At 41.9% G+C, this 26,932-nt stretch overlaps 3 protein-coding genes across 7 annotated transcripts; 1 reads left to right on the top strand and 2 right to left on the bottom strand.

The window, feature by feature from the left end:
- The first annotated feature begins 9,021 nt into the window (after positions 1–9,021).
- On the top strand, positions 9,022–14,458 carry LOC112228817 (guanine nucleotide-binding protein G(I)/G(S)/G(O) subunit gamma-3). Of its 3 annotated transcripts, XM_024394482.2 has the most exons (5): positions 9,022–9,249; positions 9,453–9,510; positions 9,816–9,900; positions 12,625–12,724; positions 12,853–14,458. In XM_024394482.2, exons 4-5 carry the CDS (start codon positions 12,626–12,628, stop codon positions 12,979–12,981), a joined length of 228 nt encoding a protein of 75 aa, XP_024250250.1. In that variant the 5' UTR covers positions 9,022–9,249; positions 9,453–9,510; positions 9,816–9,900; position 12,625; the 3' UTR covers positions 12,982–14,458. The 3 variants fall into 3 exon arrangements, with proteins under 3 accessions (XP_024250250.1, XP_024250252.1, XP_024250253.1); XM_024394484.2 differs by lacking the exons at positions 9,022–9,249; positions 9,453–9,510; positions 9,816–9,900 and adding an exon at positions 9,908–10,102; XM_024394485.2 differs by lacking the exons at positions 9,022–9,249; positions 9,453–9,510; positions 9,816–9,900 and having other exon boundaries at positions 12,607–12,724.
- banf1 (BAF nuclear assembly factor 1) lies at positions 14,075–16,608 on the bottom strand. 3 transcript variants are annotated; one of them, XM_024394479.2, is made up of 3 exons: positions 16,463–16,608; positions 15,535–15,692; positions 14,075–15,194 (listed from the first exon to the last, which is right to left on the bottom strand). In XM_024394479.2, the coding sequence occupies exons 2-3, from the start codon at positions 15,658–15,660 to the stop codon at positions 15,048–15,050; spliced, it is 273 nt and encodes a 90-aa protein (XP_024250247.1). In that variant the 5' UTR covers positions 15,661–15,692; positions 16,463–16,608; the 3' UTR covers positions 14,075–15,047. The 3 variants fall into 3 exon arrangements, with proteins under 3 accessions (XP_024250247.1, XP_024250248.1, XP_024250249.1); XM_024394480.2 differs by having other exon boundaries at positions 15,535–15,697; positions 16,463–16,571; XM_024394481.2 differs by lacking the exon at positions 16,463–16,608 and adding an exon at positions 16,271–16,337.
- Positions 16,609–17,087: 479 nt separating this feature from the next.
- Positions 17,088–25,952, bottom strand: sart1 (spliceosome associated factor 1, recruiter of U4/U6.U5 tri-snRNP). Its single transcript, XM_024394477.2, has 20 exons — positions 25,390–25,952; positions 25,181–25,235; positions 25,037–25,092; positions 24,041–24,167; positions 23,799–23,901; positions 23,597–23,674; positions 23,237–23,336; positions 22,981–23,123; positions 22,671–22,877; positions 22,373–22,476; positions 22,157–22,290; positions 21,887–22,044; positions 21,523–21,690; positions 21,199–21,309; positions 19,157–19,244; positions 18,931–19,021; positions 18,573–18,708; positions 18,358–18,447; positions 17,639–17,760; positions 17,088–17,404 (listed from the first exon to the last, which is right to left on the bottom strand). Exons 1-20 carry the CDS (start codon positions 25,655–25,657, stop codon positions 17,386–17,388), a joined length of 2,358 nt encoding a protein of 785 aa, XP_024250245.1. The 5' UTR covers positions 25,658–25,952; the 3' UTR covers positions 17,088–17,385.
- Positions 25,953–26,932: the final 980 nt, after the last annotated feature.

The raw sequence follows: 26,932 nt of genomic DNA on the forward strand, positions 1-26,932 counted from the left end.
AACTGAAAGCACTTTTAATCATGGCAAAGCGACTGGAAACAAGACCGAATACAAACAGTGTAGCTATTCCCTCCGCAAGGCAATCAAACAAGAAAATCATCTGTATAGAGACAAAGTAGAGTTGCAATTCAATGGCTCAAACACGAGACGTATGTGGCAGGGTCTACAGTCAATCACGGACTACAAAAAGAAAATCAACCCCATCGCAGACATCGACGTCTTGCTCCCAGACAAATTAAACAACTTCTTTCTTCTTTGCTCGCTTTGACGACAATACAGTGCCACTGACACAGCCCGCTACCAAAGCCTGTGGGCTCTCCATCTCCATTGCCAACGTGAGTAAAACATTTAAATGTGTTAACCCTCGCAAGGCTGCCGGCCCAGACGGCATCCCTAGCCGCGTCCTCAGAGCACACCAGCTGGCTGGTGTGTTTATGGACATATTGTTCCCAAGAATGCTAAGGTAACTGAACTAAATGACTATTGCTCGGTAGCACTCACTTCTGCCATCATGAAGTGCTTTGAGAGACTAGTCAAGGATCATATCACCTCCACCCTGCCTGATACCCTAGACCCACTCCAATTTGCTTACCGCCCCAATAGGTCCACAGACGACACAATCGCCATCACACTGCACACTGCCCTATCCCATCTGGACAAGAGGAATACCTATGTAAGAATGCTGTTTATTGACTACAGCTCAGCATTTAACACCATTGTACCCTCCAAACTCATCATTAATCCTGTCTCAGAGCTCCACGTACAATTCCTTTGACCTCATGGCTTGGTTTTTGCTTTCACATGCACTGTCAAATGTTGGACCTTATGTAGATAGGTGTGTGTCATTCCAAATCATATGAGCGGCTCACTTAACCCGGGAGACAGCCGCACCAATGTGTCGGAGGAAAATCTTACAGCTGGCGACTGAAGTCAGCGTGCATGCGCCCGGCCGCCACAAGGAGTCGCTAGAGCGCGATGGGGCAAGGACATCGCAGCTGGCCAAACTCTCCCCCAAACCAAACGACGCTGGGCCAATTGTGCGTCGCCTCATGGGTCTCTTGGTCGCGGCCGGCGGCGACACAGCCTGGGATCGAATCCGGACTGCGCCACTCGTGAGGTCTACTGCAATACTTAACAAAGAGCTGCAGTTAGTTTCAGAATGGGTGGCAAAGAATAAATTAGTCCCAAATATTTCAAAAACTAAGAGCATTGTATTTGGAACAAATCATTCACTAAACCCTAAACCTCAACTGAATCTTGTAATAAATAATGTGGAAATTGAGTAAGTTGGGGAGACTAAACTGCTTAGAGTAACCCTGGATTGTAAACTGTCATGGTCAAAACATGCTGATACAAGAGCAGCTAAGATGGGGAGAAGTCTGTCCATAATAAAGTGTTGCTCTGCCTTTTTAACGACAGTATCAACAAGCCAGGTCCTACAGGCCCTAGTTTTGTCGCACCTGGACTACTGTTCAGTCGTATGGTCAAGTGCCACAAAGAGGGACCTCGGAAAATTACATTTGGCTCAGAACAGGGCAGCATGACTGGCCCTTAAACATACACGGAGAGCTAACATTAATAACATGTATGGAAGTCTCTCATGGCTCAAAGTGGATGAGAGATTGACTTCATCACTACTTGTTTTTGTAAGAAGTGTTGACAAGCTGAATGCACCAGCTGTCTGTTTAAACTACTAGCACCCAGCTCGGACACTCATGCATACCCCACAAGACATACCACCAGAGGTCTCTTCACAGTCCCCAAGTCCAGAACAGACTATGGGAGGCGCACAGTACTACATAGAGCCATGACTACATGGAACTCTATTCCACATCAGGTAACTGATGCAAGCACTAGAAACGGATTTAAACAGATACAAAAATACACCTTATGGAACAGCAGGGACCGTGAAAAGACACACACAGGCACAAACACACATACACACGATAAGATACGCACTCTACACACATGTACACATGGATGTTACATGGTAAATATGTGATAGTGGAGTAGATAGTTGGCCCTCGTTCTGGGACTCACCCACAAACAGGACCAAGACTGACCTCCTGAGGAGTGACGGACTCCATCCTAGCTGGAGGGGTGGTCTCATCTTATCTACCAACATAGACAGGGCCTCATGATACCTCACATCTCAAAATAGGGCTACTTAATGTTAGATCCCTTACTTCAAAGGCAATTATAGTCAATGAACTAATCACTGATCATAATCTTGATGTGATTGGCCTGACTGAAACATGCCTTAAGCCTGATGAATTTACTGTGTTAAATGAGGCCTTACCTCCTGGCTACACTAGTGACCATATCCCCCGTGCATCCCGCAAAGGCGGAGGTGTTGCTAACATTTACGATAGCAAATTTCAATTTACAAAAAAAAAAAATGATGTTTTCGTCTTTTGAGCTTCTAGTCATGAAATCTATGCAGCCTACTCAATCACTTTTTATAGCTACTGTTTACAGGCCTCCTGGGCCATATACAGCATTCCTCATTGAGTTCCCTGAATTCCTATCGGACCTTGTAGTCATAGCAGATAATATTCTAATCTTTGGTGACTTTAATATTCACATGGAAAAGTCCACAGACCCACTCCAAAAGGCTTTCGGAGCCATCATCGACTCAGTGGGTTTTGTCCAACATGTCTCTGGACCCACTCACTGTCACAGTCATACTCTGGACCTAGTTTTGTCCCATGGAATAAATGTTGTGGATCTTAATGTTTTTCCTCATAATCCTGGACTATCGGACCACCATTTTATTACGTTTGCAATTGCAACAAATAATCTGCTCAGACCCCAACTAAGGAACATCAATAGTCGTGCTATAAATTCACAGACAACACAAAGATTCCTTGATGTCCTTCCAGATTCCCTCTGTCTACCCAAGGACGCCAGAGGACAAAAAATCAGTTAACCACCTAACTGAAGAACTCAATTTAACCTTGCGCAATACCCTAGATGCAGTTGCACTCCTAAAAACTAAAAGCATTTCTCATAAGAAACTAGCTCCCTGGTACACAGAAAATTCCCGAGCTCTGAAGCAAGCTTCCAGAAAATTGGAACGGAAATGGCGCCACACCAAACTGGAAGTATTCCGACTAGCTTGGAAAGACAGTACCGTGCAGTACCGAAGAGCCCTTACTGCTGCTCGATCATCCTATTTTTCTAACTTAATTGAGGAAAATAAGAACAATCCGAAATTCCTTTTTGATACTGTTGCAAAGCTAACTAAAAAGCAGCATTCTCCAAGAGAGGATGGCTTTCACTTTAGCAGTGATAAATTCATGAACTTCTTTGAGGAAAAGATCATGATTATTAGAAAGCAAATTACGGACTCCTCTTTAAATCTGCGTATTCCTTCAAAGCTCAGTTGCCCCGAGTCTGCACAACTCTGCCAGGACCTAGGATCAAGAGAGACGCTCAAGTGTTTTAGTACTATATCTCTTGACACAATGATGATAATAATCATGGCCTCTAAACCTTCAAGCTGCATACTGGACCCTATTCCAACTAAACTACTGAAAGAGCTGCTTCCTGTGCTTGGCCCTCCTATGTTGAACATAATAAACGGCTCTCTATCCACCGGATGTGTACCAAACTCACTAAAAGTGGCAGTAATAAAGCCTCTCTTGAAAAAGCCAAACCTTGACCCAGAAAATATAAAAAACTATCGGCCTATATCGAATCTTCCATTCTTCTCAAAAATTTCAGAAAAGGCTGTTGCGCAGCAACTCACTGCCTTCCTGAAGACAAACAATGTATACGAAATGCTTCAGTCTGGTTTTAGACCCCATCATAGCACTGAGACTGCACTACTCCAGTGCTAGCCTCCCTACACTGGCTTCCTGTCAAAGCAAGGGCTGATTTCAAGGTTTTACTGCTAACCTACAAAGCATTACATGGGCTTGCTCCTACCTATCTCTCTGATTTGGTCCTGCCGTACATACCTACACGTACACTACGGTCACAAGACGCAGGCCTCCTAATTGTCCCTAGAATTTCTAAGCAAACAGCTGGAGGCAGGGCTTTCTCCTATAGAGCTCCATTTTTATGGAACGGTCTGCCTACCCATGTCAGAGACGCAAACTCGGTCTCAACCTTTAAGTCTTTACTGAAGACTCATCTCTTCAGTGGGTCATATGATTTGAGTGTAGTCTCGCCCAGGAGTGGGAAGGTGAACAGAAAGGCTCTGGAGCAACGAACCGCCCTTGCTGTCTCTGCCTGGCCGGTTCCCCTCTTTCCACTGGGATTCTCTGCCTCTAACCCTATTACAGGGGCTGAGTCACTGGCTTACTGGGGCTCTTTCATACCGTCCCTGGGAGGGGTACGTCACCTGAGTGGGTTGAGTCACTGATGTGGTCATCCTGTCTGGGTTGGTGCCCCCCCCCCCTTGGGTTGTGCCGTGGCAGAGATCTTTGTGGGCTATACTCAGCCTTGTCTCAGGATGGTAAGTTGGTGGTTGAAGATATCCCTCTAGTGGTGTGGGGGCTGTGCTTTGGCAAAGTGGGTGGGGTTATATCCTTCCTGTTTGGCCCTGTCCGGGGGTGTCCTCGGATGGGGCCACAGTGTCTCCTGACCCCTCCTGTCTCAGCCTCCAGTATTTATGCTGCAGTAGTTTATGTGTCGGGCGGCTAGGGTCAGTTTGTTATATCTGGAGTATTTCTCCTGTCCTATTCGGTGTCCTGTGTGAATTTAAGTGTGCTCTCTCTAATTCTCTCTTTCTTTCTCTCTCTCGGAGGACCTGAGCCCTAGGACCATGCCTCAGGACTACCTGGCATGATGACTCCTTGCTGTCCCCAGTCCACCTGGCCGTGCTGCTGCTCCAGTTTCAACTGTTCTGCCTATGATTATTATTATTTGACCATGCTGGTAATTTATGAACGTTTGAACATCTTGGCCATGTTCTGTTATAATCTCCACCCGGCACAGCCAGTAGAGTACTGGCCACCCCACATAGCCTGGTTCCTCTCTAGGTTTCTTCCTAGGTTTTGGACTTTCTAGGGAGTTTTTCCTAGCCACCGTGCTTCTACACCTGCATTGCTTGCTGTTTGGGGTTTTAGGCTGGGTTTCTGTACAGCACTTTGAGATATCAGCTGATGTACGAAGGGCTATATAAATAAATTTGATTTGGAGTAGTGGCCTGAGGGAATACACTAAATGTATTGGGTACAGGGTTCAGAAATGTAATATTTTAAACTGTATATAACTGTCTTAATGTTGCTGGACAGCAGCTAATGGGGATCCTTAAATGGGGATTCTTACAAGTACAGAATACAAATATATTTGTCACATCCCTTTTATATAACATTAATTTCTAGCTAATTTACTTTTTCTTTGTCTACTGCAAGTTTAAAACCTGATAATGTGCAGGCCGGTCTTTCATAATATTTCTGTAGCAAGCTGTAAAATAGAAGAGAATAGCATTGAGACTTTAATGCAGATGGATACGGAATACAAAAGCACCATTCAAATCTACATCACTCATTCTGCTTTAGGAATTTCTAGGAATGTAATTTCTAGTGCATCATACAATGAGTTTTAAGACTTTTTTCTACACAGCCAATGGACATGTGAGAGAGCAATTAGACATACACACACATAAGACAGACATGAAACTATAAAAGATAATGGACTAGGGACTCATTCTATGACAAAACATTAAGTATAGCCTCATAGCTAGCTACACTTACATGACCAACAGTATGTGGACACCTGCTCGTCAAAAATCTCATTCTAAAACCATGGGCATTAATATGGAGTTGCTGCTACAACAGCCTCCACTATTATGGGAAGGCTTTCCACTATATGTTGGAACATTGCTGTGGGGACATGCTTCCATTCAGCCACATAAGCATTTGTGTTGGGCAATTAGGCCTGGCTCACAGTTGGCGTTACAATTCATCCCAAATGTGTTCGATGGGGTTGAGGTCAAGGCTCTGTGCAGGCCAGTCAAGTTCTTCCACACCAATCTCAACAAACCATTTTTATATGGACCTTGCTTTGTGCATGGGGGCATTGTCATGCTGAAAAAGGGCCTTCCCCAAACTGTTGCCATAAAGTTGGAAGTACAGAATCGTCTTAGAATGTCATTGTATGCTGTAGCGTTAAGATTTCCCTTCGCTAGAACTAAGGGCCCTAGCCCGAACCGTGAAAAACAGCCCAAGACCATTCTTCCTCCTCCACCAAACTTTACAATTGGCACTATACATTGGGGCAGGTAGCGTCTCCTGGCATCTGCCAAACCAAGATTAGTCCGTCAGACTGGCAGATGGTGAAGCGTGTTTCCACTGCATCCAGAGTCCAATGGCGGCAAGCTTTACACCACTCTAGCCAACGCTTGGCATTGCGCATGGTGATCTTACGCTTGTGTGCGGCTGCTCGGCTATGGAAACCCATTTCATGAAGCTCTTGGCGAACAGTTATTGTGCTGACGCTGCTTCCAGAGGTAGTTTGGAACCAGGTAGTGAGAGTTGCTACCAAGATCATTTTTGTGCGGTACGTGCTTCAGCACTCAGTGTTCACGTTCTGTGAGCTTGTGTGGCCTACCACTTCGCAGCTGAGACGTTTTTGCTCCTAGACATTTCCACTTCACAATAACATCACTTACAGTTGACCAGGGCAGCTCTAGCAGGGAAGACATTTGATGAACTGACTTGTTGGAAAGGTGGAATCCGATGACGGTATCACGTTGAAAGTCACTTGCCAGTGTTTGTCTATGGAGATTGCATGGCGGTGTGCTCGATTTTATACACCAAATCCACTAATTTGAAGGGCTGTCCACTTACTTTTGTATGTATAGTGCATTCAGAAAGTATTGAGACCCCTTGACTTTTTCCACATTTTGTTGCGTTACAGCCTAATTCTAAAATGGTTGAAATTGTATTTTTTTCCCTCATCAATCTTTTAAAAAAAATAAAGAATTTAATTTAACCTTTATTTAACTAGGCAAGTCAGTTGAGAACAAATTCTTATTTACAATGACGGCCTACTCCGGCCAAACCTGGACGACGCCGGCCAATTGTGTGCCGCCCTATGGGACTCCCAATCACGGCCGGATGTGATTCAGCCTGGATTCGAACCAGGGACTGTAGTGACTCGGGAGCCCTAATCTACACACATACCCCATAATGACCAAGAAAAAAATAGCTTTAGAAATGTTTCAAATTTATTTTAAAAAACAAAACAGAAATTCCTTATTTACAAAAGTATTCAGACCCTTGCAATGAGACTCATAATTGAGGTCAGGTGCATTTTTTTTGACCATCCTCAAGACAATTCTACAACTTGATTGGATTCCATATGTGGTAAATTCAATTCATTGGACATGATTTGGAAAGGCACACACCTGTCCTTATAAGGTCCCACAGTTGACAGTGCATGTCAGAGCAAAAACCAAGCCATGAGGTCGAAGGAATTGTCCGCAGACCTCAGAGACAGGATTGTGTCGAGGTACAGACCTGGGGAAGAGTACAAAAAAAATTATGGGGCATAGAAGGTCCCCAAGAAAGCAGTGGACTCTTCCTAGAGCTGGCCGCCCGGCCAAACTGAGTAATCAGGGCAGAATGGCCTTGGTCGGGGAGGTGACCAAGAACCCGATGGTCACTCTGACAGAGCTCCAGAATTCCTCTGTGGAGATGGGAGAACCTTCTAGAAGAACAATCACCTCTGCAGTGCTTCACCAATCAAGTCTTTATGGTAGAGTGGCCAGACGGAAGCTACTCCTCAGTAAAAGGCATATGACAGCCTGCTATGAGTTTGCCAAAAGGCACCTAAACGACTCTCAGATAATGATAAACAAGATTATCTGGTCTGATGAAACTAAGATTGAACTCTTTGGCCTGAATCCCAATTATCACTTCTGGAGGAAACCTGGCACCATCCCTAAGGTGAAGCATGGTGGTGGCAGCATCATAATGTGGGGATGTTTTTCCGTGGCAGGGACTGGGAGATTAATCAGGATCGAGTGAAAGATGACCGGTGCAAAGAGAGATTCTTAATGAAAACCTGCTCCAGAGAACTCAGGACCTCAGACTAGGGTGAAGGTTCACCTTCCAACGGGAAAACGACCCTAAGCACACAGCCAAGACAACACAGGCGTAGCTTCAGGGCAAGTTTCTGAATGTCCTTGAGTGGCACAGCCAGAGCCCGGACTTGAACCGGATCGAATATCTCTGGAGAGACCTGAAAATAGCTATGCAGCGACGCTCCCCATCAAACCTGACAGAGCTTGAGAGGATCTGCAGAGAAGAATGAGAGAAACTCTACAAATACAGGTGTGGCAAGCTTGTAGCTTCATACCCAAGAAGACTTGATGCTGTAATCGTTGCCAAAGGTGTTTCAACAAAGTACTCAGTAAAGGGTCTGAATTCTTATGTAAATGTGATATATCCATTTTTATTTTCAGTACATTTGCAAAAATGTCTAAAAACCTGTTTTCACTTTGTCATTATGGGGTAATGTATGTAGATTGATGAGGGGGGAAAAAAACATTTAATCCATTTTAGAATAAGGCTGTATCATAACAAAATGTGGAAAAAGTCAAGGGGTCTGAATACTTTCCCGAATGCAATGTATAGTGTAACTATGCTGCTGATAACCAGAGCCCCTATAATAGAAGACTCATCTGCTGCTGGCTAGCTAGCTTCAACATTTTTGTAAAGATAACAACATTTCAAAATTATCATGAATGACAGTGGTATCTACCCATATATGTCATTTATTTTATATGATCTAGCATTCAGTTGACATATTAAAGAAGAATGCATCGAAATGTGCAATATCCTTATAGTCACCTTTTCGTCTATATTACCTAAAGCACTATAGATAAATAATGTACATACACATAATTGTCATTATTCAAAGTTAAACATCGTATAATATTTATTATACACACTTCTATTTATTGTAGCTAGCTAGCTACTTTCTAAAAATGCAAAAACTACAGCCAAACTGCAAATAAGATACGGACGAGAGGACAAACTTCAAGAGCAAACCGACTCGTTCGTGTGTAAAGGGTGCACGGAGGTTGAAGTTGATATCATTTCACAACATCAGTATGTAACCCATGAAAATTGTCATGTATGAGAATGGATGTAGACATTTCAAATGAGAAAGATAAAATAGATTCGATTAGGGAGGATAATCCATGAGCTCTAAGGCGGCAGGGAAGCCTAGTGGTTAGAGCGTTGGACTATTAACCGGAAGATTGCAAGTTCGAACTCCCGAGCTGACAAGGTAAGGTACAAATCTGTCGTTCTGACAGACTTGCCTAGTTAAAAAAAAGGTCAAATAAAAAAATAACGTGGTCAAAACCATAGCCTATGCCTAAAAGTTCATAGAAATTCTTATTAATAATAACAAATAATTCAACTGAATTCAACATTCTAAGAAATGTTATCCATGTCTTTGTTCACATCTTATTCTCTCCAATTTAATAGATTGAGATAGAGACTGTAACATAAGAGGCGTGATGAGGAAGGGTGGAGAAAAGAAGGGGTAAGTGATGGGCAGCGTTGGTAGGGGGGGACTACAAATATCTCAAGCCAAGGTGGGAGAGACCATTGAGGGCAGTATGATGATAGAAGGTAAAAGTCAAAGAACCCAGAGACTGCAGCAGTTCCCATGGCAACAGAAGAGAGAGGTAGAGAGTTACTAATAAATAATATAAATTCTAACAGTGCACATCAATGATTGTGAATATTGTATTTGGCCTGGACACAACATCATGTTCATCTTTTGTTATGTCAATGATTTCGTCTGTGAGACTCCTATCCGCCTCATTCCCCTTTCTTTTCATGTAGAGATGGTATGATCCAGCTCGCAGAAGAAAATCGATTCCAATGGAGCCCTCCTCCCTTTGCCTGGAAGGTTCCACTCACTGCAGAGGCATGTATGCATGTACTAGGAGTCTGATGTTCATTATAACAGAATTTCAGGGCATAGGACTGTTTACCAGAACGGTGTAGCATACATGAGGGGTGGGGTTCAGTTACACTAAAATCCCTAACACGGGCAGATAGAGGGAGAGAGAGAGGGAGGGAGAGAGAGAGAAGTGGAGGGAGAGCACCTGAAGAGGAATACAACAAGGGTAAGGGAGAGGATGACAAGAGGTGATGAAGGGAAGGAATAAACAGAGGAGCGGGAGAGGCCCAGAATGGACTGGTGTTTTTGCCTCTCTCTTTCTCCAGTTAGCGATTTCTCTTCACACTTCTTGTCCATTCATTATTTGTTTCCTGTTGAACTTTCTCTGTGTACTGTCACTTCAACTGGATTTGTATTAACCAGGCAGTGGTGTACTGTCACTTCAACTTGATGTGTATTAACCAGGCAGTGGTGTACTGTCCCTTCAACTTGATTTGTATTAACCAGGCAGTGGTGTACTGTCACTTCAACTTGATGTGTATTAACCAGGCAGTGGTGTACTGTCACTTCAACTTGATTTGTATTAACCAGGCAGTGGTGTGCTTATAGCCTTCGCATATTTGATGTGGATGTGATTTGATGATATTCACATACATCTAGATCTTTGTGTTGAGGCATTTGTGCATTTGGCCCAGTTTTTTTGGCTGCCTAAGCCATTCAATTGGTGTGTTCCCGTCAAATGAGGTCCCATAAATAACTGTCCATATCAAATATATCTACAAAATCCCATCACCCTGACCTAAAACTATTTGTTTTCAACAAGAATAAGGGGCTGTTTCTATACTTTCTATAAGCTCTAGAGATTGTCCTGCCATTGGGATCATAGTGCTGTCTGCTTGAACACATAATGACAAACCCATGATAAAATAAATAGAATATAACCTATTTTACATTATTCATAGATTACAGCTAGAGTGGTAATGGTAGAGAAAATCATACATGGTCTCTGAACATACGTGTATTGTACTCTTGGTGGTCCACATATTCTATAAAAAGCACTTATCTTTCAGTCAGTACATATACACATATTAAAGATGCCCTCCGGGATCCAAATTCATAACATATATTTAACGAATTGGATTCGTAACATATCCCACGAAATGTTAAATTCGTATGATATCATACAAATGGCAAAATTCATAACATATCATACGAAATGGATGACATAGTACACAATTGGATGACGTAGTACACGAAAAACAGAGACCACGTTTGGCTCGTGACCACCACTTTCAAAACTACTGGCTGAAATTTTACACGTTTGAGATTGCATCTTTAACTGACTTAAGATTACTATCTGTATAGCAAATAAATTGTACACTGACAATTAAACCAATCATCCATGTACACATTATGAATTGTCCTACAGGTTGTGAAGATGCATGCAACAACTGAAACGATTTTACTGAGTTCAAATCAAATGAAATTTTATTTGTCACGTGCCGAATACAACAGTATTTCCGTGAAATGCTTAATTACAAGCCCTTAACCAACAATGCAGTTCAAGAAATAGAGTTATGAAAATATTTACTAGATAAAATAAAGTAAAAATTAACACCATAAAATAACAATAACGAGGCTATATACAGGGGGTACAAGTTAGTCGAGATAATTTGTACATGTAGGTAGGGGTAACGTGACTATGCATAGATAATGAACAGCAAGTAGCAGCAGTGTAAAAACAAAGGGGGGGGGGGGAATTCTCTAAAATGACGTTGGAGGCGGCTTATGGTAGATAAATTAACATTTAATTCTCTGGCAACAAGTATGGTGGACATTCCTGCAGTCAGCACACTCCCTCAAAACTTGAGACATCTGTGGCATTGTGTTGTGTGACAAAACTGCACATTTTAGAGAAGCCTTTTATTGTCCCCAGCACAAGGTGCACCTGTAAAAAGATCATGCTGTTTAATCCGTTTCTTGATGAGCCACACCTGTCAGGGGGATGGATTATCTTAGCAAAGGAGAAATGCAAACCAATTTATGCACATCATTTGAGAGAAATAATATTTGTGTGCATATGGAACATTTCTGGGATCTTATATTTCAGCTCGAGAAACATGGGACCAACATGTTGTGTTCATATTTTTGTTCAGTATAAAAACTGATTGTTATTATATATAGATGTGATAGTTTTTCTTGGGCAGAGAGCTTTTTATTTTTATTGAACCTTTATCTAGGCAAGTCAGTTAATAAGAACAAATTCTTATTTTACAATGACGGCCTACCACGGCCACACCTTCCCCTAACCCCGATGCTGGGCCAATTGTGCGCTGCCCTATTGGACTCCCAATCACGGCCAGCTGTGATACAGCCTGGAATCGAACCAGGGTCTGTAGTGATACCTCTAGTAGTGAAATGCATTGCCTAGGGAGTCCTGAGTGGCAAGGAAGTAGTAAATTACACCATTGGTCCCTGGAGATGGAAGGAGAGCAGAGGAAGATTGAAGTAAATGAGCTAAAAAAGTGTCAAATTTAGGAGGGAGTGGAATTGAATGCAGTCAGTGATTCATATATTTTCACTGATAAGAATAGAAATGTAAGCTACCTAGAATGAATGCAATGCAATGTTTTAATGTGATGCACCATGATGTACATCTGCCTTTCCAGCCGTCATTTTTTCTGAAACAAATAATTGAATGTGTTTGTGTCAATCATGTGCCATATTTATTCTTGGCTCTCTTGACAGGATGAAAGGAGACACCCCAGTGAACAGCACCATGAGTGTCGGCCAAGCCAGGAAGCTGGTGGAGCAATTGAAGATTGAAGCCAGTTTTTGCAGGATCAAGGTAAGCCTCGGAGGAGGCATCATGCCCATTGAAACTAAGGGGGCACATTGCGCGTGCCTTAATGCCTTTGGTGTATGCCCACACCTTAATTTCCAGTCTTAATTACCACTACTACTTGCCACCCTCAGGTATCAAAGGCGGCTGCAGACCTGATGGCATACTGTGATAACCACGCGATTGAGGACCCCCTCATCACCCCTGTGCCCACCTCAGAGAACCCATTCAGGGAGAAGAAGCTCTTCTGTGTACTCCTTTGAGACAAGCCACAGGATGTTGTGAAATACAATGTCCAGACAAAAATGCAAACAATACGTAACCATTAACATATAAGGAGTCATGATAGCCTTTCAAAACAAATACACATCTAAAACACACCAAGAAAGCTAACAATCTTGAACCTGAAGAAAAACACAAGTGGATATACTGTAAATACATTATGCAACATGAAATAGCTCATTTCTCAAATCAACTCAATAGGCAAGATGGATGATGGAGGGGAGACAAAACAAATTGGAATTATTTGTCATTTTTAATACACACTTCATGGTAAATATCCATTGCCTGCCCTAATCAGCCTTTGTTAAATAGTTTGTGTGCGACAGACAGTCCTGGATGTCACTTTTTTAATCTTTGTTGCAGAAATGTAGGTGCCAGTGGATCAGTAATTGAATCTTCATTTAACTAGGCAAGTCAGTTAAGAACAAATTCTTATTTACAATGACGGCCTAGGAACAGTGGGTTAACTGCCTTGTTCAGGGGCAGAACGACGGATTTTTACCTTGGGGATTTGATCAAGCAACCGAAAGGCTAGGCTACCTGCCGCCCAGTAAGAGGGTATTAAGAGGACAAGGCAATACACACTGACCCAAATAATTCCACTGGTGTGTACAAGTGGTAAGCTGCCTTAACACAGGATCAGTGATCCAAAAAGAGAGGTTCCCAATAATTGATCAATGATGTTTATTTAAACTAGGCAAGTCAGTTAAGAACAAATTCTTATTTACAATGGCGGCCTACAACGGCCAAACCCGGACGACGCTGGGCGAATTGTGTGCCGCCCTATGGGACTCCCAATCACAGCCGGTTGTGATACAGCCTGGATAAATGATAACGGTTTAATTTGTCAAGTGGGAGGCTAATAATAAATAAGTTATGCCTTTATGACAATCGCATTAACTAAGAGGTACATTTCGAGACCAGTCTTTAAGGATGCTTAGGAATATTATCACTCTTAAGATCAATGTTACAATGTAGACCTTCACTGTTTATATTTATTCAAAATAAAGAGCTCTGAATAAAAGCAGACGTCGGTAATCAAAGACTAAAATAAACACCGTCACCAAAAACAAGTTTGCATTTCATATGTGATTTTATTTCCCCCCCAAAAAATGGCAAAAACTAAACAAACCCAGAATTGTCCAGATCTTGCAGTTGGTTTTGTTCATTTCAAAAGAAAAATATAAAAACTAATATGCTTTCACAGTCAAAACACAAAAACATGAACCAGTATTTCAGAAAAACCATCATTCAGCAATTAAACGTTAGCAAGCAACACGCGCATGCCTAGAAATTACTTCCTGGAACAACAGTGCTCCTTTTCGTGGGTTTACTTTAGGCTTTCATTTTGTGTGTGAAAATTGGGTGATTTGTGGTAGCTAACTTAAGTAGATCGTGAAAAAAAAAATGTATTACAACACTGAGGCATCTCTTCAACTTTGACAAAAACAAACACAAGATAACATGGAGCAATTACACCTTAGTGTTTCCTGTGAACTCTGTTTTGTAAAAATGAACAGTAACATCTTGCCATTTTAACTACAGATGTTAAAGCTATCTGGTATCTAAAATGGTTTAAAATTCTATTATAAGTTAATTTAAATAAATGCACGGGCAAACAGTCAGTTGGAGATGAGTACAGACATTAGTTATGTGAAGGGACCGTGTTGATAAATGTTTTCCTTTCACAGAGAACAAATTGAAATAACACATTGCAGGAAAACCAAAATGAGCTCATTCCCAACATTTCTGTGCAGCCAAAGATTTGAATCATAGAAAAGGTCAGCATTACAGAGCTACACAGTTGGGTGTAACAACCCCATGGGTGACTGCAGCAAAGTATGTCTTACTGATTTTAAAAGCATTCTTAAGTCTATAAGACTATAGTTAAAAAATAACTGGGTCTTACGACGTCAGACTTTGCTTAACTTCCTCATGTGCAGTGAGAGTCCATATGAGGTGTAAGTTGATGTGAGACCACAGTAGAGGTAAATGGATGTTTGGGATTTAGAAATTGGAAAAACTGAAACTGGATAAAATAGCTTCTCTACAGGAAAGAATCGCACCACTCACGCAGGCAGCCGTAGCAATCGCCCTGCTGTTTGACATTGGCCCCGCATGTGTCTTTCAGCCAGTCCCGGAATAGCTCCTCATCCTTCTTCAGCACTAGGAACTGACCCAGGACCACGTAAGCCTATGGGAGTACACAAGTGAGAATTGAGGGGGGGGGAAAAAAGAGAACATGGACACACTAACCACTAGGTAAAATTAATATACAAAACAAAGTTCCATTATCTCTTATGTCCATCGGCACAGCCAGAAGAGGACTGGCCACCCCTCAGAGCCTGGTTCCTCTAGGTTCCTTTCTTTTTAGAGAGTTTAACCCTAGTCACCATGCCTATCTGCATTGTTTGCGCTTTAGGCTGGGTTTCTGTATAAGCACTTTGTGACATCTGCTGATGTAAAAAAATGGGCTTTAGAAATGTATTCAATCGATTGATTAAAGTTCCAAAGTTAAGTAAACTCTGCATCACCTTGTCGAAGCCCTTCTCCTCCAGTCTCTTGCCAAGCACCTCTCCAATGCCAGCAAGTGCATTGACTAACTTCTCCCCCATGGGTTCTGCCACAAACTCTTTGTGTTTCTGGGATGTTGACGACATGGCTGCTTTCTGTCAGTTATCACCTAGAGTACCTTCACTCAAGGAACAGAATAGAAAATGAATTCACTACAATTGGAGGTTATTGCACCTTTTATCTACTGCTTTTGGTTTTAAACAGTTGAGGCACACACTTGATCTACGCCAATATATGGTGTTGCTAGCTGTTGCTAGGTGTTTCTAACTAACGTATATTAAACAGGACATACCGGGTGAACATGACAAACAGCAGTGCCACAATTTGCATAAAACATATTGAGAGTGCCCTAGCATGACCTCAGTGTCTTACAAGTTCCAAACTGAAACCAAAACCTTTCCATGTTCTTTGTGGGAAACAAATACTCCTTGTATGCTAACTTGACCAGGACCACAGTGTAATCCACGCAAAGCTACATTGTGAGTTTGCTAATATACATAGCCACAGTAGGAGCACTATTTTTGGAGCTCTCAAACTCCGCGCCCAACAGCTTCACTTGAGCTAGCTAGTTAGCCATTTAGCAAGCAAAAGTGTAACCAGCTAGCTTCTAGTGATAAAAAGCTTGCTACGTCAGAAATAACTCGCTTCTAGCTACGTAGAAACGTGTTTGGATCAGACAATTGAACTGAAACTCACATGACTATTCAAAGTTTGCTAATGGTGATTGTGTGCTAGCTAACTAGCCTGAGCTGACGGATCTAACGTGTGCGGTCTGCTTCTATGGATATATATTATAGCTAGTCTCCCGTGCCACCAATCAGATTTAAAGCAAGCGTAGAAGTTTAGAATATTACAACTATTCGAGTCGCGTAGTGGTGTATAAACTACCTTGTTTCTTGTCGTACGCGGTTTCGTGACCTTTTCCAACCACGAAGAGTAGACCGTAGTTACCGCACCGGTTGTGTATGTGATAAATGGTTTTCATAAATTCCGATAACACTTCCTTATCCCGCCGTTATGTTATTTCCGCTTCCGTTATTTCATTTTGCAACTCAGGTTTGAATCAAAAACACTGGTTCTTAAATGTGGATTTCCCACGTGTAATTTAGGCCTACTTCTAATAATCATCTTCCAAATTTATCTCAAGAGCATTTCAATGTTTAATATTCAGCTTTCAAAAGATACACATATTGTTGATATCGTCTCTATATTTGATTAGTGTTGTCAAATTCTCTTTGATCTCCACAAGTGCATAGACTACAGTGTAGGGTCTAAGCAAGGGGCCCATTTGGGAATGTGTGTGTATGTCTGTGTGACTTACATAAAGATTTTGGTTAATGGCATCTGTCAATAATGAATCAATGCTTTGTTATTTCTACCAAAATCTTTGAAATAATTTATTCAGTGCATGTGTTGTGTGCTGTACAAGTGTGTTAAAGTGGGAGAGACATAGGATACATATTAAACCTTACCCGACTCACATGAAATAACCTACACACAATGCTGCCCCAACTTCAGCACCTTGCAATTTCAATGGTTTAATTTGCCCCTGAAAACAAATACATTTGGGAAATAAAAAAAGGAACAATAATTCATGTCAAATCTTTACTGTATGTAAATAACAATCCTTGTTTACATAAATCCAGGATCAAAAGCAAAAACTCTACTTTCTTTACACACAACAGCAATATGCAGCTACTTGATTTTATTCAACAAGGAAAATCAAATGTAAAACATCTCAGTCTGTGTTTGTGTGTCTAACGGTGCACAGCCTGCATCCTCACTGGTCAGATCCCTCTTCTCAACCACATCTATTTGGTGATGTTGTTTCTGAGGAAAGAGGAGGAATACAGGCCAAACATATTGAGAGGGAAACAGCAGTGTGAGTAATAATTAGGTACATAATCTATGCAGGTCACATTCTCCTTTAAATTAAATACTGAAATGAAATATTCTGAGCTGCTCTGTCATTCTCAAACAGCACCACTATAATTAAACTAGAAATACATACATCTAAGGCAGGGTGAAAGAGAGGACAAAGAAAGAGGTTTGTAAAATACTCACGCATTCATGCTCTTCCCACTCCCACTCAGAACAATGTAAGGTGTTTTTTGTGACTTCTGTTTCTCCTGAAGCAAAGCGACCGTTCCTAGAGGGGTATCACTACTGCTCATCTTCTTCAGCAGCTGATAAGAGAGACAGGTGGGGGATCAATTTAAATACATCCTCGGTCAAACCACTGACTAGACTAAAGTAGAGCTGGGCCATATGAATAAAAATCCATTGTGCGATAAATTGCCTGAATTGATGCGTTAGGGATAAATAGAACAATAATTTTAGAACATTAATCTGCACCACAGATTTATTTATGATAATTTAAACTACTAGTTTGATGGTTGCAGCCATCAATTGTCCAATTAACAATCACCCACATTAGCAAACTGATTTCATTCCAAAACATCATATTTCTCTAGTATAGGCTACATATTATAATGAAATATAAGCAAAATGCCTACGGTAAGTGATCGGTATCGATAATATTTGGTTATCGTCCCAGGTCTAGACTAAACTGGGCAAGCCCTGCAACCTGAATGGTCTTGTAAGGCCTGGAAAATAAAGTGTGTTATTCAATTGAAAGCCATATGCGAGTTTGGATGAAAAGTATCAGATAAACCAAGATTTTAACTTAAATGAGACAAAAATACTGATTTCAGTCCTACCAAGTAGGGCTTGCCACTTCAAAAGTGACCTAAAATAATCTGAGTGAGCAAGGTCAGGCATACCGCTTCCTCTTCCAGCTTTTTCATCCTCCTCTCAGTCTTCATCTTGCCAGACCCCTTCCCATGGAACCGATGTGAGAGCTGCCGGAAAGCCTAGAAAAGGAATAGGATTAGGGTGCAATATTCTCGACGAACACCCTTTACCTACATCAAAACAGCAGTTGACAAAAGCAACATTCTGTATGTCAATGATGTTAAGGGAAGATTAAATAATCTACCTCTTTGGGAGTGAGCTTCCGCCCAGATTCATCCACATACTCAATCTTGACGTCCGGCTTGTAGGCGTCCTTCTCCTTGAAGTCCTGGGTGAAGCCTCTATATTCCTCCCTCCGACTGTACTTGTCATCTATAGTCCTAGAGAATTGGAGAAACAAGACCAGAGAGTTGGAGGGGCTAACGGGTTTTCATACATTACAGTTAGGACTCCATTTTACATCTGCAACTTAACGAGGCACTGCGCTAAAAACATGGAACACACAAAACATGCCACTTTATTTATGATGTAACTTTTTCAATGTCTGTGAGCAAGCAGCAATTATTTGGGCAGCATAAGCACACAAAGCACAGGGAACTCACATCTTGTCCTCAATGCTGTAGTTATCATTGGGCAGGGCACCAGTAGGAGCACGGACACGGGATATCTTCTGCATTTGAGTGTCCAAGAGACCTAAGGGAGAGAAGGAGAGTATGAAAGAAATAATGAAAATTGTAAAGGAGAGAGACTAGAGGAATAGACCAGAAACATTACATGACAGTCCTTTACTAAGCAAATACTGTCAGTGGGGCTACTCCAATCTCTTACCCTTATTCTTGCACAGCGCCAAGGCGGCAGCCAGCCCAGAGCTGACAATGGGTTCTTCATCCAGGATGGTGGTTGATGCTGTGGAGAACTATGAGATGGAAGCAAAAGGTGAGTAAGGTGAGCACATACAGCTGACAAACATTTTCACCTCAGTAGTTCAGATGGGAAAGCCTTGTGTATTTTTATGGGTTATCATGGTTAGGGCTGTTACGGTGACCATATTACCGCCACACCAGTGGTCACGAGTCAAGGCCGCAGTCAAATACCACGTGACCATTTAAGGTAACTAGGCTTTTCCAAAACTGCACACTGATACCACTGATGGTCATTAGTAGCCTACCAACGGCTAGTCGCTAATGGCCTGGTACTCAGCACTCTATTGTCCCTAAATCAGGTCCTAACTGCCGGGTACTCAGGCGTCATACTGTCCCTCTAATCACTCTTTAACAATGCAAATGCCATCTAAAATCTAATCAAACACTTCATGAGAGCTACGCAACGGTGTGAGAAAACAGAGTTGATTGCTTCTTAAAAAGAGAATCCATCATCTTTCGATAAACTAGGCCACCTATATTTATTTCACAACAGAGGAGTATTTGTCTGTAATAAAGCCCTTATGTGCGGGGGGAACTCATTGTGATTGGCTGGGCCTGGCTGCCATGGCTGCACTCCTACCCAGTCATGTGAAATCTATAGATTAGGGCATAATGAATATATTTAAATTTGACAGATTTTCTTATATGAACTGTAACTCAGTAAAATCTTTGAAACTGCCTCATGTTGCGTGTATATTTTTGTTCAGTATAATTTCACACTTATTATTTAGTATATGTGAAGACTAGATTAAATTGAGAATAGTCTGATGAGTGACAATATGATCACTTGTGAATGATTCCCAGCATACGCTATACATATATAGTTACGTTTGGGGAAGATACATTTCACCATAAAAATGCACCTTTATAATGAAGCATTTCATGCATCATTGCATTTGTGAACTTATGTAAGATAGACTTCGTAATGTGATGAGTAGATTGGATAGTCATAATTTAGGCTAATAATATAAGACAAATAGAATATGGACGTCCATCTAAACTGGAGGAAATTATTGTCCAAAAACTTAAGTAGCACTGACCCAACAATGATGAATATGGGGGGGGATTCCAAATCTAAAGTAATTCCACACATATCATTAGTAGGCTATATGTAAAGACCACATTAAATTAAGAGTAGTCTGATGGGTGAGAATATTATCAAGTTCTAGCCAAATTGGGAATTAGACTGATGGTATGTGCAGCCTGCAGAAGAAACAGAGCAGAGCTCATGTCTTTCATGCGACTTTTTTCAAATCATTAGTCGCATCATGCAGGCTTAGAATGTATAAAAACATATAGCCTAACATTTGTATCACAATATAAAGTTGCATAAATAACTCTAAATTAAGCATATAGGAGTACCTGGTTCTTTGTTAACTGCTCAACACAGAATAGCCACATGTGCTCACTCCCTCAACTCGTTTGGAGAAAATACACTATTTTATTCAGCTTTGTTTAATTGTATTCTTCATACTATAAAAGAATACCACGGAATTCTAAGCAAATCTTGTCTGCTAAATGAACTAGTGTAGCCCACAGCCATTTGGTATAGCCAGATCAGGGCCTAACATAAGGACAATTCAGAGTATGCCATTCTGTTCTTCTGAAATAGACTACATTTTCATCATGTTTCTCTAGACCGGTCTAAAATAAATAATGCATTTATTGTGATGTTGTAGGCTATATTAAATGGATTTATTAGACTAAAATGTAGATGTTCCAAAAGTCAGCATCAGTGGATGTTAAACATGCTTATGCTAATAGTCAATTACAGTGACACCGGCAGTTATTTGCATGACAATCACCAGCTGACAAAATTAAATGATTGCCACAGCCCTAATCATAGTACGTTATTCTGTAAATGACCCACCAGGGGACTCCAACCAGCACTACTGGTAAATGCATGGAAAAATGGAAGAGACAACAAGGCAGGAGGATGACACTCACATCAGGCTGCTTCTGTTCCTCATCCACGTTGACGATGCTCCAGCCAACGTTCTCATCCTCATCCGAGTCTGATCCTCCGGCCCCATCTCTCGCCGCCTCCTGTTCGAAATCCTAGAAACAGAAGGATACAGTTGATACAGACTCAAACCATAGTGTGTTCAAGTGCAAACACACAGAGCTCATGGATATGTCAAGTCTCTCTACTGAGCACACTAGAATACAATTGTAACAGTTTCCTTGTTTATGATGTGATTATGTGCCAATTTTAATGATATATATTTTTTTTACCAATTAGCTATATCCCATCTCTTAAAATGTACCCACCATGATATCCTCCTGGTCCTCTCTGTTTCCTGACAGACCGTAGGTGGGGATGTCACCCAGAGTTCTGCAGAACTCAGAGGTGGCGTTAAATACAATGTTCAGGTTGTTCTTGTTGTCTTCGTCGTCACTGCCGTCCACTCTTGCAAGCCATGGGACCTGCTCTGCCACCTGAAGCACAAGAGAGTGAGAGCAATGTTTAACCACTTATTGGTGATTTAATAGCACAAAGTTTTGATGGTAATCTACACAATATTGCAGTTTTCAGTCATCAAATTAGGGATCAATGCACAGGATAGAATCTTTGGCCACAGTGATATTTTAAGTAGAGTAAGGAGAAGAACATTTCTGAACAGAATGCTCACACCTTTTCCCCAGAGTCTTGGAGCAGCTGCTTCTGTTTGAGCTTCCTCTGCTTCTCCAGCTGCTTCTGTTTGAGCTTCCTCTGCTTCTCCAGCTGCTTCTGCAGATCTTGCTCTGCCTCGTCCTCCTCCAGCACAGCCAGCTCAGTGGGGATGAAGTCCTCTGAAGGAAGAGTAAAGTGTAAGTGTTGTCATAATATTAAACAAAACCAGGCATGAGTGAACCATACATTTGTTTCGCTCATCACTAAACCACTAACAGATGTCTCCCTCACCATCGTCACTGATGTCCATGTCTGCCATCCTGATGTCATCAGACTGTTGGGGTACATCTAGTCCCGGTATGATGACACCCTCCTTTGACACCTCCTGGCCCTCATCCAACTGCCTGCGACCCCGACCCCGAACCCTGAAGGAGAGACAGAGAAAGAGTCAGACAAACTAAGGTGGCTCATCTGTCATATTCCACTTGAAGCGGAGAGGAGTAGAACCTGGAGCCGAAGTCGGTGTTGCGCGTGTCGTCTAGTTGGAGCTCGTCAGGCAACGCCTTCTTCCTGATCTTCCTGACGCGCTGCTTGGTCTTCTTAAAGCCCACCTTTAACAACAAAAGTAGTAAGAATCTGTGTGAACAACCATTAATGAGAGCTCATATTGTGTGAACAAATCTCCAAAAAAAAACACACAGCATTCAAAAGTAGACACATTTACACATGAAACCTGAGAGAAACCATATCCAAAAGACAGCTTTCCCAGGCCCTCTCCAGAGCAGCACCTCCCCACAACCCTCACCATCTCCTGTGGTGTGTAGTACTCTGAGGCAATAGCGAGAGCAGGCATCTCCAGGGACTGGGCCTGGTTCCTCAGGGTCTCCCGGATGGCCTGCAGCTCCCGTTCCCGTTCCCCCTCAGCACAGCCCCCTTTGCTCAGCTGGAAACTCTTCTTCTTCTCTCCATCAATCTCCTCATCATACTTGCCCAGCACAGTGCGCGGCTTGAACTGCAGAGAATAAGTGCAGAGGCGGACATTGGTCAGTGAGATTGCATTAAGCATGAGAGCGACATGACAGCATTTCCAAAATGAAGACAAACTCTTTTCTTACCGTAGCCATGTCATCGACACTCTCATCCTCTTCGTAAGCTTTGTAATCAGGCTTTTTCTTCTTCAACTCCACATTCTTCTCAGCCTTTTCTTTGTCCACTAGACCCACGTTTACAAGTACATCACCCTCCTCTTCAAGCACACCTGAAAGAGACACACAAAGGCCAAGTGTGTGGGTGTTTGATGAGGGTCTGGTGTAGGCATAGTCTTCATTGATATATTTCTGTGTTACTGTTAACATTTCAACCTCCTCTCACCTTGGTCTTGCAGTGTGAGGATGACAGTTTCCCCTTCATTAAATGACTCCATCCTATGCTGTACAGTGAGACCCTTTAGGTCCCGAGAACTGTAAGCGGCCTTTAACAAAGATAAGCAGAACAACATGAGGCATTTTCTAACGCCAGATAGGGCGACAACTCAGTCTGCACAGAATCAAGACATCAAGCATCCTACATCAAGCATGGTGTCACAGGTGTCAAACTCCATAGGGGGGAAACTGACAGATTCACTGAATGCTGTTCAAATCTAGCCTGCACTCATACACAAACCAGAAGACAGTGTCTTCACAATCGTACGTTGAGCAGGTGAGATATTCAACACAAGAAAGCAGATTTGACCTTCTTGGTCTGGCCAAACTCCTCATCCACCAGATTGCTCACACCAAACTCCTCATCCATCTCCTGCAGAAGTTTGGCCTGACAGGGAAAGGAAGGAAATCAAAAGGAACCAATCAAACAGAGTACAAAATCATAACTAAGACAAGCATCTCCCTTCATCTCACAGCCCTCCTGCTCCCCACATGGTTCCCTCCCTACTCACTCTCTTCTCTGCCAGTTCTTTTTCTTTGGCCATCTTCCGGCTCCTCTCCACCCAAGCTACAGTGTCGTCCAGCCAGTCTCCCTCTGCTAAAGTCTTCACTTTCCTGAAGTAGAAGAAAAAAAAGTGGACAAGGAAGAGAAAATAAAAAAGGTTACATTAAATCACTTATCAATGTAGTGCAAGTTGGTGGAGTATGTTGGTGGAGTATGTGCAGACAAAACCTTCCTGCAGTTAGACCTTACCCCAGTTTCTTATTGAGGAGCCTCTTCTCCTTCATAGCCGCCAGTTTCTCCCTCATCTCGTTCTGCTGTTTGATGTACACAGGATTGATCGTCTCCGCAACCATTGGCTGCTCCTTCGTACCGAGCTCTGGGGCAGCAGACATGGGTGAGCCAGCCACGATTAGCCACACATGACGTCACTACTATAGACTATGGGCTGCATTTCAAACACAAAAGACACAGCCTACTCCACTTCCCCTCACCTTAAGCCTTTGGGTGGAATCCCCGCGGCCATCTTTGCCATCGTTCCAAACAATTAGCCAAGCAAGTGAAGTTGGCAACATAAGCCCCTCAGCCCCCGTTTTTTTTATCAAGTTTGCGAGTGTACAATTCTGTTCACTCCGGGGCCTGAAACACCCCATAATTCAATTTGCGATGATTGCACATCCACTAAGAAAAGTCATCCGAAACTTAACACCAAAATGGAGCAGTAAACATGCAAGTGTAAGTAAAAACAAATGTAAATAAGTTAGAATTTGTGCTACTAATGCACATGACAGCACTAACATACACCGTAAAAGTTATGTTTTTGTTTGGTTAGCTTTTGGAAACATTAGCTAGTGCATACAACTTTACCTGACATCACACTTCTACACTGTAATTTTCGATTTACCTGATATCAGATGGCCAGCATTCGATGTCTGCTGATGCGTTATCTTCTAGCCAAGATATGAAATGCAATCATAATGAACTATAGCTCATATTAAAAAAAAAACACAAACACCAGCTACCGGTTCCATTACGACTGAAAACACAACTGTGGGACTAACGAGTGACAAATTTCCAGGCAAGGGCGGTCCATTTAAAATGAATTAATTCTTCCCTCGCCCTGCAAGTGTCAATTCACCATAACATCAGAAGAGTCCACTTCATTTGAGGGCTGAGGATGCATCTTTTACGTGTTTGCAGCCATGTTCTAGTTCTAACCAGAGACACCATATGGCTCAAGTTTCTCACCTTTAGTTGTGTCAGTCATTTCCAGAGGCTTCAGACCAAGCTTGGCCCTCAGCTTGCTGTTAAGAAAGGCAGGCAGGTTAGAAAGTTATTCAGAATTTACTTACACCATCATCAGGGCACCATCATTCAATGTCCGTCACTTACTTTGTCTCTTCAATGCTAAGTGAGGCATCTCCACTTGCAGACTGTGGTCCAATTCCTAAAAGGAAATTTACAATTGAAGTGAAAAACACAGAAGAAAAGATAGCATCTTCAATATCATACCTGCAGACTATATGAGTGTATTGCGCACTGACTGGTTCTAATTATGTATGTATGTAATTGTTTAAGCCAGGATATTTGCCTGCATTTACCTGGACTCTCTTGATATCCGGCCTCCACTTTTTCTTTCTTTACGCGAGGCTCCCCAGCACTCCTTTCGCCTTTACTGCGACCTTCTCTCTCGGAACCCCGTCCGCTCCTTTCCTTCGATCTGGACCGTTTCCTCTTCTCCCTCTCTCGGGTGACATTTCGTTCCTTGTCCCTCTCCCGCTCCTTGTGACGGTGTTTTTTGTGTTCGCGGTGACGCTCTTCTGCATCCTTATCACGCCCTTTCTCCTTATGTTTCTTCGACGACCCCATCTTCCTTGTTATGTGCTGTACAACTACAAAGTGATGTCTAACGTTAACTAGTTTAAAAGAAGTACCACCAATTTACCGGTCTGTGCAACTAACGTGCCAGCGACAACGTTAGCTGGCTAGAGGGAAAACGTTTAACTATAATCAAAATGCTTGCTAGTCAACCCCCATCTTGGTGCAATCTCCAACAAATGTTTTAAGCTAGTCTTTACGTATGAGTGAATAACAACTAAAAAACACACTGGAAGCGAATGGACGACTTGTTATTAAGACCTTTTGGGATTTATTTCTGGTGTCATATGAAACGTCACATCCTTGGTTTTATGCTGCATTCAAAACAACTAGGAACATGGAAAAATACGAGGTCAAAGCATAACGTAATTGATATTCAGGTCGGAAAGTCGGAGCTCTGGAAAGAGGCCCGAGTTCCGAGTTGGATTACTGTTCAAATCGATTTTTCCCAGTTGTTTTGAACACACTGAAGTCGGAGATTCCAAGTTCCGAGTTACTATTTGTTTTGAATGGTGCATCGATATTAGAAAATAAAATAAAAATCGAAAAAAACAACAACAAGCTCCTACTGCGAAAAATCGTTATGAACTATCATCAAACTCGGAATTCCAAGTCGGGGCCTCTTTCTGACCTGAAGAGCACTGACGTCATGATTTCACCTCGATTTACCAGTTTTCTTGAAAGCAAATGCTTTCAGTGCGTTCAAGTAAACTGGGAACTCGGAAAAAAGAACGAGCTCCGACTGGGAAAAAACGTTTTGAAAGGTCATCGAATTTGGAATTCTAAGTCAGGAACTCGGGCCTCTGTATTTTTTATTTATTTTAATTTTTATTAACAACAAATCAATACAGTAAGTACATGGGGGAACACAAGTATATATACATAATATACAAAGTACAATTGGGATAGGGGGTACAACATCACATTACACAAGGACCTTAAGAGACATACATACACTTATATTTCTAACAGCTTTTTTTGTTAGTAGAGTATTTAATTGTCTTAAAATACAGTTCAATGTATTTTTGTAAGGTAAGAAAATGTGATGTTTTGTTTGTAAATTTACATTTGTGAATATGAAATTTGGCCAAAGGAATAATGAAATTAATTACATAAAATTGTTTCAGCTTATTTCTCTCGTAGGTAAAGTATCCAATCAGTATATCTCTCACTCCGGCCTCTTTCTTGAGCTCCGACCTGAAGAGCACTGAAGTCATGATTTGACCTCGTTCTTCTTCTTTAAGTTTTATTGACGAATCACAACCA

This window comes from Oncorhynchus tshawytscha, linkage group LG30, assembly GCF_018296145.1.
Source record: "Oncorhynchus tshawytscha isolate Ot180627B linkage group LG30, Otsh_v2.0, whole genome shotgun sequence".
Lineage (NCBI taxonomy): Eukaryota > Metazoa > Chordata > Actinopteri > Salmoniformes > Salmonidae > Oncorhynchus > Oncorhynchus tshawytscha.

Bases quoted from the DNA above. Each gene is read 5' to 3' on its own strand.
- sart1 (XM_024394477.2), bottom strand. From the start codon at position 25,657: ATGGGGTCGTCGAAGAAACATAAGGAGAAAGGGCGTGATAAGGATGCA. The intron at 22,291-22,372 runs GTTCTACTCCTC...TCTCTCCTTCAG, and splicing joins AACACCGACTTCGGCTCCAG to GGTTCGGGGTCGGGGTCGCA. The intron at 18,709-18,930 runs GTGAGTTCCCTG...CCAATTCTCTAG, and splicing joins TACAGCATTGAGGACAAGAT to GACTATAGATGACAAGTACA.
- banf1 (XM_024394479.2), bottom strand. From the start codon at position 15,660: ATGTCGTCAACATCCCAGAAACACAAAGAGTTTGTGGCAGAACCCATG. The intron at 15,195-15,534 runs GTGATGCAGAGT...GTACTCCCATAG, and splicing joins AGGAGAAGGGCTTCGACAAG to GCTTACGTGGTCCTGGGTCA.
- LOC112228817 (XM_024394482.2), top strand. From the start codon at position 12,626: ATGAAAGGAGACACCCCAGTGAACAGCACCATGAGTGTCGGCCAAGCC. The intron at 12,725-12,852 runs GTAAGCCTCGGA...TGCCACCCTCAG, and splicing joins CCAGTTTTTGCAGGATCAAG to GTATCAAAGGCGGCTGCAGA.